Source organism: Eptatretus burgeri, chromosome 15 (assembly GCF_056783735.1).
Source record: "Eptatretus burgeri isolate ZD-2024b chromosome 15, Ebu_testis_v1, whole genome shotgun sequence".
NCBI lineage: Eukaryota > Metazoa > Chordata > Myxini > Myxiniformes > Myxinidae > Eptatretus > Eptatretus burgeri.
Window position 1 is genome coordinate 59,421,367 of NC_140975.1, and position 15,351 is coordinate 59,436,717.

The 15,351-nt window shown below is 45.6% G+C and overlaps 1 protein-coding gene across 6 annotated transcripts in view; it reads right to left on the reverse strand.

Annotated features, from left to right (window-relative positions):
• LOC147012284 (protein unc-13 homolog D-like) overlaps positions 1-4,076 on the reverse strand; it is an 86,069-nt gene extending 81,993 nt beyond the window's left edge. For 3 of the 6 annotated variants that reach the window (XM_085856195.1, XM_085856197.1, XM_085856193.1), the window contains exons 1-2: positions 3,900-4,074; positions 3,358-3,450 (exon numbers count right to left, since the gene is read on the reverse strand). In XM_085856195.1, coding sequence (XP_085712321.1) covers positions 3,358-3,450; positions 3,900-3,926 — 120 coding nt within the window. In that variant the 5' untranslated portion in view covers positions 3,927-4,074. Of the gene's footprint in view, positions 1-1,339; positions 1,472-3,357; positions 3,451-3,899 lie in introns of those variants that run through there. The other 3 variants (XM_085856194.1, XM_085856198.1, XM_085856196.1) reach the window with 3 other exon arrangements.
• Positions 4,077-15,351: the final 11,275 nt, after the last annotated feature.

Sequence of the window (15,351 nt, forward strand, 5' to 3'; positions counted from 1 at the left end):
CGATGTGAGTGAAGAATTGAATTTATGACGTTCATAACCTTCAAACTATGTGACATAACAGGGTGCATGGATGATATGGGTATATGGGCCATACTAGCAGTGGGCCATCATGGTAGCGATTGGGCTTGGGATCCTAGTGGGCCATAATTCATTTAACGATTAGGGTGGTGGGCTTGGGATCCCTGGATTTTTGTTTAGAATGAACGCCGAGGTGAGACTATGCGCTCTACGAGTACCGTTCTAGTTGTTGAAGAATTCCACGTACTTCTTCGATGAGGATAAAAGCAGTAAGCCAATTGTGTGCCAGTACTTTGGGCGAATTCTAATTTATCACCTTATCACCATATCAATGCCTCAATAATGATGCAACCAGCAGGCCAAATTCATATTTGAAACCCAGACAAATATGCATTCACTTGGCAAACCTGTAAGTCCAATTTTATATTTCAGAATTTAATTTAGGATGTCATAACGTATGCCGATGAGGTCTGGTATAAAGTCTGATATAAGGATGATTGTAGATTTTTTACGCCTGGTGTTGGCTTAATGGAAAGGGTGGTGGGGTTGGAATCCTATGATCCTGAGTTCAAATGAGCGAGGGGGTCAGCAGGAGTAGAAGAGGTGGGTATGGGACGAAGTAAGAGGTGACCACGGGCAGCAATCTTGAAACAATGGAGGCAAGTGGACGAGACAACAGACAATTGGAGCCGGTTCCACAGATGAGAGCTACATAGATCTTTTACTCTTCATTACCCCCGCCACCGAAGGTGAAGGAGGTTATGTTTTCACCCCCTTCCTGTCTGTTTGCTTTGTACAGGATATCTCAAAAAGTTGCGGACGGATCCGGATGAAATTTAGTGCACAGGTTGGGTGTGTGACAAGCACGAACTGGTTAGATTTTGGTGAAGATCCGGATCTAGATCCGACTACTAGAATTTTTTTAAGTGATTCTTCACCATTGAGAGATGTATAACAGGATATTTCAAAAATGTAATGGGCATGATATGTTCCCGTGGATCAGGTATTACGTGGTGGAGGTATGCGCTCCACCAAGTGCTCTTCATTCAATGTTGAAATGGTAAAACCCTGTTATTAAGATCATGAATATGGCCTGTATTTTGAGGATAAAGGTCACCCCGTATTTCTTGTCATCTTGGTTAATCAATACCGTTATCAACCTGTTTGTTAGGATCCCTGCAAATAAAGCTGAGTTGCTTGATAAATACATTGATACAGTTTGATAATTACATATTTACCTTCCAAAGACATGATAAATTGTTATGATTCAATTCCACGAGGCCTGTAAACCTCATGATTTCAGCAGCATTAATGCACTTACCTTTGAGTCGTCTCGTCTGGGTTCGATTCCGGACCGAACCATAAACTCATTACAGTGCTTCACATTGAACAGGCTATGCCATCCTTCTCAGGGTAGGTTCAGCATCCAGTCCCATCTGCTGGTATTGGCTGCTGGACATTAAATATCCCACTATGCCGATTGTGAAGGAGTAGACCATTGTGTGTCGGTATCCGAGCCACATGCCAAATTCCTCCACTGGTTGGCAGTTGCTTTAGCAACACCGTGCAGTGACCCATATTTGACCGGGCCCGGATAACATCTTCCCAAGCCCCGCTACCCGCTAAATCCGAAAATGGAACAACAACAAGAAAATAGCAAGAAATACAACAATGACAATTCTACTATTATAGTAATAAAAACAATGATTATTGTAATTTAACACATTTATAAAGGATAGAGCACAAACAAACAACCATAGGTTGGCAACCACAGTGCAGGTTTTGATGGGCCGAACAGCCTCCTGCGTAGAAGCTCCGACCTTGTAAAGGATCATATATTATTAACATTAGCAAAAGATCAAAGTTAGATACAAACTAGTATTCATCTCAATGTCCAATTTTGCTTCAAAAAAATAACAAAATCTGTCAATATGGGACTTTCAAAATGATGTAACCCACCCCAGAATGCTCGGTGTGCACGCGTAGAAACCCCCAGCAATGGGGGTCATCAGGGCAGTCGAATGTGTCTCAGGTATGCGAGATAAGGATCGTTACCTACATGGCTCACAAAGCTTCTAAAAGAAGCCAAAAATTACTTGCAAATGTGCCGGTGAGAAAGGGGTGTGCATCTGCACAACAAAAGAGTTGGAGAACTTTCTGAACTCACCCAAAAAGCTGATGGCTTGCAGCACCCCGTACTGCAACCTCACGAGGCCGCGTGGCAAGGTCCGAAGGTTGGTAGATGGGCATGTTCTACCCAAACCTTCAACCATCAGTGGCAGTGAGTGAACTTTGAACCTTGCAGGGGTTAATGGGTCATATCTAGGGGTTGTCGATGCCCAGGGTAAGTTTAACATGATTATATTTACTATTAATCATGTTTTAGTTGGAGGAGGTTTGGAGTTGTATTGGCAGTGCGTGTCGTTATAAATATATGTTTTTGTTTGATTCCGGGGCCACAATATGAATTGGACTAGGTTTTTGCATCTATTGGTGAAAGTAGAAGTGCCTGTCCGTATGTGTGTGTGCTATATCCATTGCCGCCACTCACTTGTAGGAACAAGAAATGGTACAAACCTGACACCTCTTCTCTACAGATATTTGTCATATTCCTGTATTTCCATGAGTCTGATTTGCATTCAGGAACAGAACAATTATGGTTAACCATTCTGAAATTGCCACTCCTTCGTCTAAATGCTCAATATTATTTTTAATTTCGAATTTATCGCCTTAACCAAATCTATTTTTTTGTTTACCTCCGCCACCGAAGGTGAAGAAAGTTATGTTTGTTTGTCTGTGTACAGGATATCTCTAAAAGTCGCAGACGGATCCGGATGAAATTTTTCTGGGCAAGTTGGGTGTGTGACAAGGACGAACTGATTCGATTTAGGTGAAGATCCAAATCCGGATACGTGGATACGAGAATTATTTCATTATCAAAGTGATTCTTCACCACTGGGAGATAGGGCCAAAAAGAATACATAGCACGATATTTCAAAAAACGTAATTGGGCCCGGTATGTTCTCGTGGATCAGGCATTACGTGGCGGAGGTATGCGCTCTACCGAGTGCCCTTATAGTTTTCAATGTGACAGACAAACAGTCGGTTGAACCGCCCCGTCAAGAACAATAATGAATAAAAAAAACATAGTTGCTAATTCTAGCAAATAACTGGTGGTCTGCAATGGCGACACAGGAGAATAAAAAAAAAACAAGTGGTTAAAAGTTATCTGCCGTGAAAGATCAGAAAGCCCTGGCGTTTCGAGCCTTGCCCTCCGTCGGAGCAAAGGATAAAGAACTGTGCCTTCATTTATATCCATGCATGCAGGTAAAAACAAACCTCCTTCAGGTGTGTTTTTGTCTTGTTATGCTGCTGCATGTCCTGTCCTCCAACTTTGTGCATAAGCCAGTAGAGAAGTTCTTCATACAGATCCTAAAGCAAATATAAACAAGTTTTTCAAAAACATTCTTTTCGTACTCGCTTGGCAGGTTTGTGCCAACGTACAGTTAAATATTACTAGTGTCAAGGTCCCTTATTTCAGCATGCTTGGCTGTTTGTTCACCAAGTGATTCAAGTGGATCATGGTACAAGTGATATTTTGGTGCGTAAGTGAACAAACGAGCCTTAGAACAATGTTAAACGATAAAATAGATAGATTTGACTTCGAGAGTTTGTATAATCATCATAAAAACAATTGATGGTGTGTGTTATTATTTAAAAAAAAATACCTTACTGAGAGTTTTGTTGAAATTTATCTGATGAACCTGAAACCTAAATGGCAACTGTTTAAAAAAGACAGTATAGAGGTTAAAAAAATTTTTAAAACCCCCAAAAAAGAAACATCATCAGAAACCGATAGAAGTTCAAATTCGAGGCATTACCTTGTCTTCGGTCTTTGCGGCGTTCATTTGACAGGTTCAATCGAACTCCTCGCTCGCGGATTGTGCGACAGATAGGTGGAGAGAGAGTTAGAGGGAGAGAGGGAGAGAGAGAGAGTAAGAGAGAGAGAGAGACACAGAGAGAGAGAGAGACGGACAGAGAGAGAGAGAGAGAGAGAGAGAGAGAGAGAGAGAGAGAGAGAGAGAGAGAGAGAGAGAGAGAGAGAGACACAGAGACACAGAGACAGAGACACAGAGACAGACAGGTTCAGAGATGGGAAATGTATGAACAGCAGTTGCCGTAACCGAAGTTCCTCCCCTTTTACCATCATTGGATATATCTCTGCAGTAATCTCGAAAAAGCTGGTGAAAGTGGAAACGAGTTGCGGTAAAATAAAATAAAAAAAACACATTGCAAGGCAAAAATAAACGGCATCTTCTCTGAATCTGGACCCTTTTGTTGTTTTTTGTATACACTGTCGAGGCTCGTATAAGAGCTCACACACAGAACGTACGACAAGGGGAGCAGGAAACAAGAGGTGAGTGGGGGGAGGGAAGGAAAAAACAGTGTGGAACAGAGACATGAGGATATGTGTGGAAGGGAGAGGGATGGGGTGGGGGTACACGGGGTATACATGATGGACACGACAGGGACGTTCAGGTCCTGACACGACGGGAACTTTCAACAAGGAAAACAGGAAATTTGAAGGAGGTGCATTTAGGGTGGATTAACGGGGGTAGAAAAGATCAAGGTTTTGGATGGGGGATGATAAGAGGTGGTGGTGAACAGCTGTTGTGAAGACCTGGAGGGAAGAATGGGATTGAAGAGAGTGTGGGAGTTTATTCCAAAGGCGGGAAAAAAAGAGGAATGATAGTGTTCAGGTTAGCAGTGATTCGTGATTTTGGTAATTTTACCAGAAGGGGGATACTGGTGGACCTTGAGCTCCCTGTGGAAATATGGGGGAGGGGGGGGGACATATTGTTGCGAATATGGAAACCATGAGCACACAACATTCAGGTCCTATAGATTAGTAATATCGGTAAGTATGTGTTTTATAGATAGCTTCCTTTCTCTTGACTAATGGGTAAATAAATGTAAATGCGCTGCGAGTTACTTTGATTGGGTTTTTCTTTTATTTATACACCTTCCTCTCGCTCTGACCGGCGCCATTGTTCTTCGTGCGTTCTACCACGGACGTGGGCGGGAATCAGCTCGAGACTCCGCCCAGAATGAGAGTGGTGGGCCTCCTTGGCCAGTCAGGGACTTCACCTCAGCTTGAGACTCCGCCCAGAATGAGAGGGGTGGGCTCCTTGGCCAATCAGGGACCTCACAACCTGAGATCGAGAACGGGGAGGGCGGAGACGTTTCCCCCCCCCCAAAAAAAACAGGGTGAATAAGTATGCTGGCGCTCATCTTGGTGAGGTACATCACATCTGGTGGGACAACACATCTCGTCTTGGCTAGTCTTGGAGGGGGGACTTCTTCTTGTCATGGTGGTCGTCATTGGGGTCGTCGTCTTGCTGGGCTTGTCGTGCTGGTCTTCTCTCGCCTTAGTCCTCGTCCTCGCTCTCCTCCGCCTCTGTGGATTGAGCCGCTTGAAGAGTCTCCAACGAGCCAGACAGGTCCAAAATAGACCCTGGTCTTCAGCTCGACTGTCCTCCGAGCTGAAGGCCTAAATAAAGGCTTTAGCCACCACTTCTTTGGGTGTGTGTGCGTGTTCGTGGACCCGTCCGTTAGGTAGTAAACTGTGTAAGTGCTTTTGCTGTATATACCCTGCATTGCTTAATAATATTCGGTTTAGCTCTGCTCTTGCGTGCTTCCCTTCATTTCCCCTTTGTAATAAACCCCATTTGTTCATTGTATGTGCTCGTTCGTGTCCATTCTTTCATTGGCTTCGCGTGCTGCGTGTTGGGAATTAGCTGGCCATTGCCGTTGTAACGGGACAATCGGACCGACGGAACCCGGCGATCAAACCGCTCGGGATGCACACGGAACGAGCACGCTAAGCAGCTCGTTCCGTACGGGTGCCGTCGAGGGTGTGAAGACTCGGTAGATCGCCACGTGGTCTTTAGGTATTTTGAAGATTTAGCAAATAACCCTGTACTACGTGGTGGAAATATTGACCCTTCACGGTCCAAAAAAAGGACCCGAACTCTTCGGACTTTTCCGAAGAAGTACGATCTGAATTCCGGGTGATCGGTCGAGACGACGCTGCAGCTCCGTCTCGCGGTCGTGCTCGTGGCCGACGTCCGGCCCCGGCAGCATTTGGTAATCAGGAGTGCGATTCGGCCCCTCAGCCTCCGTAGAGAAATTCACAGATTCGGATCAGGGGTGTAGGGAGCGAACCCCCCCCCCCACCGTGTCCCCAAATTACAAGCATTAAAAAAAAAATACATTCCAACACGCGACATGGCCAGTCAAGACGAGCTGAGACAGGTGGGTTTAGATATAAATGTAGACAAATCTATGGCCCAGGCTAAAAACCACTGTGCAGGACACCGCCATGCAGGTGGACCATCCCCCACAACCGAACTCAGAGTCTGAAATGGGCCAGTTGATGGCAATGCTGGCAGGAATGAACGGCAAAATGGATGCGATGAAGGGCGATTTGCAAGCCACGAATAGCAAAATGGATGACATGAGGGCTGACATGGAGGCACTCAGGAGCGATATGCAAACCCAGCGGGGTGAGATGCAGAACATGGGCTTGGGCCTGCAGACAAGTGTGGACGGCATGAAGGGCATAATGGCGGTTGTGCGTGACGAAACGCGGACACTGGAGCGCAACATGGCGACACCACGTGGCGGAGACACCAAACCAACGAGACGGAGTGTGCAATGTGTCCGGACCGCGATGGAGACGGGTGAGGTTGGGGTGACGAGAGACGCAGTCACGATAATTAGGGAGACATGTAGGACGAGACACATGGAGGTGACGGAGACGCGGATCATAAAGGAGACAAGGGGAGAAACTAATAAACACGAGGAGACGACGAAGGAAATAAAAGAGGTGATGGAGACACAAATAATCAAAGAGACGATGAAAAGAACAACAGAGACGCGGGAGATAGAAAAGGTAGAGGAGGAACTACACGATACAAAGGAGCACACACACGTGGGAGTAATAGGGGACAATGAGGGTGAGCTTGGGGAATGTGTTGGGACCCGATGCGAGACGCAGGATGGCCTCTTTCAGGGACAGGGGGAGAAGGAAAACTCTCCCGAAGTGGACTGCGACGAGGTGAGTCCGGTTGTTCCGAACGAGGTGGAGCGGATGAGTGCTGTTAACGGGAACTTTGTGACAAACAAAAATGGACACCGATGAGGACGCTGAAAGGCGGCGAGCTGTATTACTGACCGTATGCGGCGCTCCGACGTACAGCCTCATCAAAGATCTTCTTGCCCCAGCTAAACCTTCTGACAAGTCGTATAAAGAGCTCGTCAATCTGGTGAAAAGACATTATCACCCAAAACCGGGTAAGATCATCTCGAGATATTAATTTTATATCCACCATCGTCAAGATGGTCAGTCAGCATCCGAGTTCGTGGCTGATTTATGTCGACTCGATGAACATTGTGAGTTTACAGATAAACTCGATGAGATGTTCTTTATAATAGGTATCAATGACGACTCAATTCTGCGGACTGAATCCGACCCCAATTTGGCGAATCCGACCCCGAGAGTATGCGTGTGATCTCTAATAAGTCAAAAATTATCCAGCACGACCCATCGGTTAACAAGGTAACCTTTGGCTACAAGCAAAAGTGTTTCACAACCCAACAAGTTCACCTCCATCTTCCCTCCGAGAAAGGCTCCTGCACTCCGGCCCATATCTACTGACTTGAGAACATACACCAAGGAGGTGGTTCCTGGAGTTGGCTCAGTGAACGTAACTGTAGGATATGGAAACAGCACTCATGTCCTACCACTACTGATAGTGCGCGATGAAGGACCAACCCTCTTCGGCCAAGATTGGTTACGAATAATCAGACTAAATTGGAGTGATGTAAACAGAGTCTCCAACTCTGAAGCTGGATACGATACCGTGCTCAACAAGTACCCTGGACTGTTCAGCGATGGTGCTGGCACCTTTACAGGTTCCAAAGTGAGGATTCATGTTTCTGCAGATGCTCAGCCATTGTTCCATAAGGCTAGACCTGTGCCCTACATGATGTGATCAATGATGGAATGTGAGCTTGACTGCCTGCAGAGTGAGGGCATCATCTCACCAGTCAAGGGCTCCGACTGAGCAGCACCTATTGTTTCAATACTCAAAGCAGCTGGAACAGTGCGCATTTGTGGGGACGACAAAACGATGATCAACCGCTATTCAATGCTGGATGGCTACCCTTTGCCCAAAGCAGAGGACCTGTTCACCACTCTCATGGATGGCAAGACATTTACTAAGCTTGACTTGACCAATGCCTATGCTCGAATGGAACTGGATGATGATTCCAAGCCATATACATGCATCAACACTCATCGAGAACTCTACATGTACAACAGCTGCCCATTTGGCATACGCTCTGCTGAACCAATCTTCCAACGCAAGATGGAGACATTGTTGAAAATTGTAGCAAAGACAGTGGCATTTCAGGACGACATACTAGTGACTGGCAAGTCACGACATGAACACCTCGAGAACCTAAACAAAGTCCTCAATCGGCTGTCACAAGCTGGGTTATGCCTAAGGCATGAGCAGTGTACCTTTATGGCACGTGAAGTTGAAAACCTGGGTCATCAAATCTCCTGTCAAGGCATTTTGCCCTCTCCGAGCAAAGTTGAAACAATTGCGAATGCACCAATGCCACAAAACATTTCAGAACTTCGTGCGTTCCTGGGTATGCTGACCTACTTTGGTAACTTCCTGCCTCAAATAAGCACAACTGTCAAGCCTCTGCATCTTCTCCTCAGGAAAGGCGTTGTCTGGAAATGGGAAGTTGCCCAAACAAGAGTGTTCAAGGCCACTAAAGCCATGCTGTCCTCCTCGCCATTACTTGTCCATAACGACCCATCCAAGGAACTTATTCTCAGTTGTGATAGCTCTTCATATGGCATTGGGTGGGCATTGTTGCAAACAAACGGAGCCGGTAATCTCCAGCCTGTTGCGTATGCATCACGAACCTGATCTGACACTGAACGTCACTCTGCTCAAGTGGAACGAGAGGCATTAGTGTGTGTCTGGGGCACCTTAAAGATACACCAATATGTCTTTCGACGACATATTACCATTGAGACTGATCACAAACCCTTGTTGGGTCTTCTGGGAGAAACCAGAGCCATGCTTCCCACATCATAAGGTCGTGTACAACATTGGGTGCTGACCCTTGCCGGTTATGACTATCCATTGGTTTACCGCCCGGGTAAGGAAATGTACTATGCTGACGCGCTCAGTCGCTTGCCGCTTCCCGCAACCATTCCAGAACCTCCACAATCTGGCGATATAATTCATCTCATGGCTAACATCATTCACGATGCGGCGTCCATAACCACTTAGCAGATTGTTTGTGCTACCAATAGCAATCCAGATTTGTCACAAATTAAACGGTGTTATGTCAGGTGATTGGGCATCACTACCAGAAGGGGCGAAACTGTACCTCATCTGGAAGGATGGACTCTTTCTTGATGTAGACTGCCTGCTTAGGGTTAACCGAGTGATAATTCCACCCAAACTTCGTGGGAAAATTATCAGTGAACTCCACAATGCTCATCCAGGCAGAGTCACCATGAAGGTTATTTATTGTCTGAGCCCATGTTTGGTGGCCTGATTTGGACAGTGACATTGAGTCCAGTGCACGCCATTGTTACATTTGTCAAGCCCATGCCAAGACACCGCCACAGTCTCCATTGGCCATGTGGTCGTGGCCATCAAAACCATGGTCCAGATTACACATGGACCATGCTGGTCCATTTCAAGGGAAGCTTTTCCTTATCGTAGTTGATGCCCACTCCAAATGGATTGAAGCTCTTGTGGTGCCATCCTCATCCTCTGCTGTAACAATTGAAGCTCTACGTACCATCTTCGCACAACATGGTATTCCAAACTCCATTGTGTAAGATAATGGATCGTCATTTACGAGTTCAGAGTTTCAGAACTTTTGTAAAATGAATGGCATCAAGCACGACACATCTGCCTCTACAAACCTGCCAGTAATGGTCAAGCCCAACGTGCTGTTCAGATCATCAAGAATGGTCTAAGCCGCATCAAGGAAGGCTCCATTCAATCTCGTCCAGCTCATGTGTTGCTCAACTACCGCAGCAGACCACATCAAACCACCGGTCATCACCTGCCAAGCTTCTGATGGGTCGTGAATTGACAACACCGTTGTCATTAGAGCACCCGGACCTCACGGTCAAGGTCGAGAATAACAAGTATCAACACAAACGTAATCACGACCAAACATCTGCATACCGCGACTTCCAGATCAATGATCCAGTACACGTATTGAACTCCGGATGTGGAACCAAGTGATTATCTGGCATCATTATCGATAACATTGGTGAAATGATGTTTCTTGGGAAGTTGGGTGACGGTAGATCCATGCGTAAACATGTTGACCAACTCGGGTTACGTCGTGGGGAGCCAAACATTGAACCGGCTCAAGTGCCTTCGTCACCCACTCCTGTATCAACACCACCTGCGTTTGAACCTGAGGTGTTTTCTCATGAAAGTTTTTCACCCATTAATGTACCTCAACTCCTTCCTGACCCTGTACCCCTTATTGAGAAACCCACAGCATTTCCAAGCAAGGACAGCCCTCCACTAGCCCTTAGAACATCAGCTCATGTCTGTAAGCCTCCTGAGCATCTTGATTTGTCGAAAAAAATGGGGGGGGGGGAGCTGAGATGTATCAGTAGTTTATGCTCATGCATGGGTCCATGGGTGCACCGGGGTGTGGTTAAGCAGAGTCATGTGACCCGCCCATGTTCCATGCTGTGCTGTGCCATGTCTGGATTAAACCTATCGCTCCCACTTCTGAGCCTTCGTCCCTGTGTATTGAGTACATTACGTTGCCCCAGCGGTCTTTGCAAAGAACGCAAACAGACAGACAGACAGACAGACGACAAATTTTATTTATTCGATATCAATAAGCTACACTTTTTGCAAAGTACTATGGGAACTTTGAACGTCCACAAGGAAGTCTGTAATGTATAACCATCTTGGCCAATAGTTACTCGGCGGAGGCTGAGCGGAGCGAGGTCGATTATTCCCGATATGTACTTTAAACACCCTGCAACCCGTGCCTGCAGAAAACAGACTTCTTGTAACGCCAACACCACTTTCCATCCAATAATCATGTAACTTTGTTAAACGATTCTTCATGGGTAGGCGCTGCTATGTTGAAGGTTTCATGTCAATAGTTAAAGCGGTTGTGGAGGAAACTAATTTAAAAAGTGAACTAGAACAGCACTCGGTAGAGCGCATACCTCGGCCATAAAAAAAAAAAACAGTTTATGGTTTGTATCTCACCCATAAGTTGGATCTGGATCCGGACCTGAACCAGAATCTAATCGGCTCGTCCTTGTCACCTACCCAACTCATCCACCAAGTTTCGTTCGAATCCGTCCACAACTTTTTGAGATATCCTGCTCACAAACAGGGAAAAAACACTTCCTACTCCGTGAAAACGTGCAACCAGAAAACGGATTTTGGAACCCCAGGCACATTTTTCATCCAATCATCATGTAACCTTGTAAGAAGCTGATTTACCATTGCACACATTTCCTGTTGAATCAACTTGGTTGTGGGATGGCTTTGAAGGCTATAAAATACAAGATGATGAATATTTCCTTCGTGTTGGTAAAGGAGGTGCACAAAGCCCACCGCACAAGCGCAAGCACGTCCAACACACTTGCCATTTGGTGTTCAACCTCCCCCCCCCCCCACCAAAAAAAAAAAACGGGAAAAAGGCAGAAATCCCAAACTAAATTCCCGCAATTTTCCAGGAATTGACGGCAAACGACTTTTTGGGAAGAAACACTAAATTGGGCTCCACTTGTTTGATGGCTTTTCTTTGCTCAAGCTCGAGAAAATTAGGTTTGCACCATTTATAATCTCCATCATACACGGTGTGGCACAACAGACAACACAGAGGATAATGAGCATGAACATATCATTCTGAACTCTGTGTTGAGCGGAAATTTCAGGAGAGCCCTTTCTCATCTCATCTCATCTCATCTCATCTCATCTCATCTCATCTCATCTCATCTCATCTCATCTCATCTCATCTCATCTCATCTCATTCACACAAGTATCTCGGCTGATATTCCACGACATTGTCAAGGAAAGGTTCACAGTGGACACCGATTAATTCTGACTTTATATTTCCTTCATACCACCTTCACTGACTGGTGAGACAACATCCCAAGATGCTTTCCGGAAATAAAATAAAAACAGGACAATTCTAATTGTGAAAAAGGATTTGTAAAAATGTAGAAGAAGTTTCACCAAAATATCGACTCCAAAGAGGATATTTAAAATTCTGGACACAAAATGTGTCCTCGATGCACTGACGAATCTTATACCAATCTCATGAAGATGGTAAAAAAAAAGCCTTGGAGACAGGACAGAGATGAGGTTGAAAGGTCAGTGTAGGGTCCATAAGGACATCAGGACATAATGGAATGGAAACTAAACAGCACTCAGTAGAACGCACACCTCCGCCAGGCTGAACAGTTTACATCTTGTATCCACTGATAGGCTGGATCTGGATCCGGACATGGAACCAAAATCGAATCGGCTCGTCCTTGTCACCGACCCAACTCATCCACCTAGTTTCGTCCAAATCCGTCCACAACTTCTTGAAACATCATACCAGATCTCATTTTATATGCCTGGTGTTGGCTGAATGGTTATATGGTGGTGGGCTTGGGATCCTAGGATCCTGAGTTCAAATCCCACTCGGCTGTTGAATTAATACCAGGTGGGGTTGACTCTACCTGTCGTCCTTTTGAGGTCGGAAAAAAGAGTACCAGCATGCTGGTATCCTGTGTCGGAGTGGCGACCCGTCCAGGATTGCTCCCAATAGCCCAGGAGACTGCTCAAGCAGCACCAACGCTCTGCACGGAGCATGGTCCTGATGGATGGATGGTAAATATCTCGATTTTGGCCCAATCTCTCAATTGTGAGTAATCACTTTGAATTTTTTTAATGATTATATCCAGTTCCGGATCTTCACAAAAATCGAATAATTTCGTCGTTGGCACACATCCAACCAGTCCACCAATTTTGGTCCAAATTCGTCCATAACTTTTTGAGATATCTTGCTCACAGACAGACAGACGTGAAAACATAACCTCCATCCACCTTTGATGGCAAAGGTAATAACAGTATAAAGAGGGGGGGGGGGGTGGCACCAACAGCAGGGTTGAGGAACGAAATAGATGAGAGAGACTTGGATGAAGAAAAGGACGTCGGGGAGAATGAGAGCAATGGCAGGGGGATGAGTATACAGTGCTGGATACAGGAACAAATTCTCAATCACGTAAGTCAAAGGGAGAAGCAGATATTGAACAACATCAACATCAACAACAACAACAACAACAACGAAGAGGTGAGCCCAATTGAGGAGGGTTAATGAGAAAGAGATGAGCCCAATTGGGGAGGGTTAATAGGGGTAGAAAAGTTCATGGGTTTGATGTGGTCGTGGTGAACAGCTGTTGAAGTCTTGGAGGAAAGAATGAGATTGCATAGACTGGAGAAGGTTGGTTCCACAGGTGAGAGAAAAGAAGAACATGTGCAGGTGAGCAGGGAGCCTTTCAAAAGCATGAAACAACATGTAATAAACATATATACTTAAGAATGCTCATGGATAATCATTCATTCATCAGTGGAACCGATGACCAGATCAATGGTCAACCTTCAGCAAACCTGAACATAAGCAGCTCAGCTGGTGTGCATGGAAATGTTACCTATTTCCAAACCATGTAAAAGGTGTATATATCCACCGCTCCTCCTTCTCAATCTCCCGTCACTCAATTCCACGATGAATTCTCGCTGTTCAAGTGATCTGTAAACACTTTCCCATTTTCCCTGCAAAAAAGAATTGAAGACCATCCCATTTGTGTCAACCTGCTGTGTGCGACATAACCCTTCTGGAGACGTGAGGTGGAAGGGCTGATGGGGAAGGGGTAGAGGGAGGAGGTGGGGTGAGAGAAAGGAAAGGGAAATGGCTATTCTGCACACTGGGTTATAAACAGGAAGGGCTGTGGGGTGCAGCCCAATTAGGGGCACTTCATACTCCAGGGTGTAGCAGAGCCTATTCTTAATCCATTCATAGGAAAAAGGAAGGCAGTGTGAGCCAAAAAATATATTTTCAATCCAAAGACAGCATGCAATGAAGCGCAGCGCAGCAATGTTATTGCTGGATTAATCGTTCAAGTGTTCCTCTGCAGATCGCAAGTTCCAAATCGATGCTTGAAGGACACTTTCATTCTGATACGACGTTAAGGAAGCTCTCTCATCTACAAACTAGGCCATTAAAGTTACATTGGGGTCTTTCACAAGGTTTGGCCATTGAGGCTGGTATCACAGGTCAAACTTTTAAGTATCGTGTAGGACTGATAACTTTGCCTCATTCGGACGCTCCGTACATTCATACTTGCCCATCAATGTCCCTATCACATCAGTATGTAGTGACCATAACTGAATGGCGACATGATGTTATCATTGGAACTCTCGATCTCTTCTCCCATTTAAGGTTGGAGTGCCTAGAGGCAGTTTCTTGGACCCAGTCCTCAGTTCCTCATCTACATAAATGAACTCTCACGCTCTGGGAACCCCTTTTTTCTTTCATACAGAGGGCTCCACATTGTCTTACATTACCCATATCCCACTGACCGGCAGACAACTTTGTCACTCTCTGCTGATCGGGAATTGATGCGATGGTGGATTAACAAACGGAACATGTATTTCAATCCTGGAAAAATCTCACTGTCTCACCATTTATTCAGAAGGATCTTCAAACGAAACCACCTATCTATCAATCACTCGATGAGTTTCAGTGTGTTAAAACTCTAGGCCTCATTTGGCATGACCTCCCCTGGGCTGTCCTGACCTCTGACACCTCATGCAGAATTGGCATCCTTTGTCATTCCTTCACAAATCATAACTACTTGCAACCTATAAGGATCTTGTTTTTTTATGCATGGTCAAGGCTCATGGAAGAGCTAGGGCAGAGAACAGATGAGGACACAACGTAACAAAAGGAACAGCAGAAGAAAGGGGGAATGCCAGCAGCAGGGTGGAGGGAGAAAGTAGACGGAGATGGACAAACAAGGGATGCGGTGAACAAGGAGTCGGGGAGAATGCAAAGGGTGGACAAGATGGATCCGTAAGCCAAATTTTGGGAGGGGTTGTGGGTGGTTTGACGGGTGTGGAAAAGATCATGGTTTTGGATGGGGGGTGACTTGAGATGGTGGTGAACAGCTGTCTTGAAGACATGGAGGGAAGA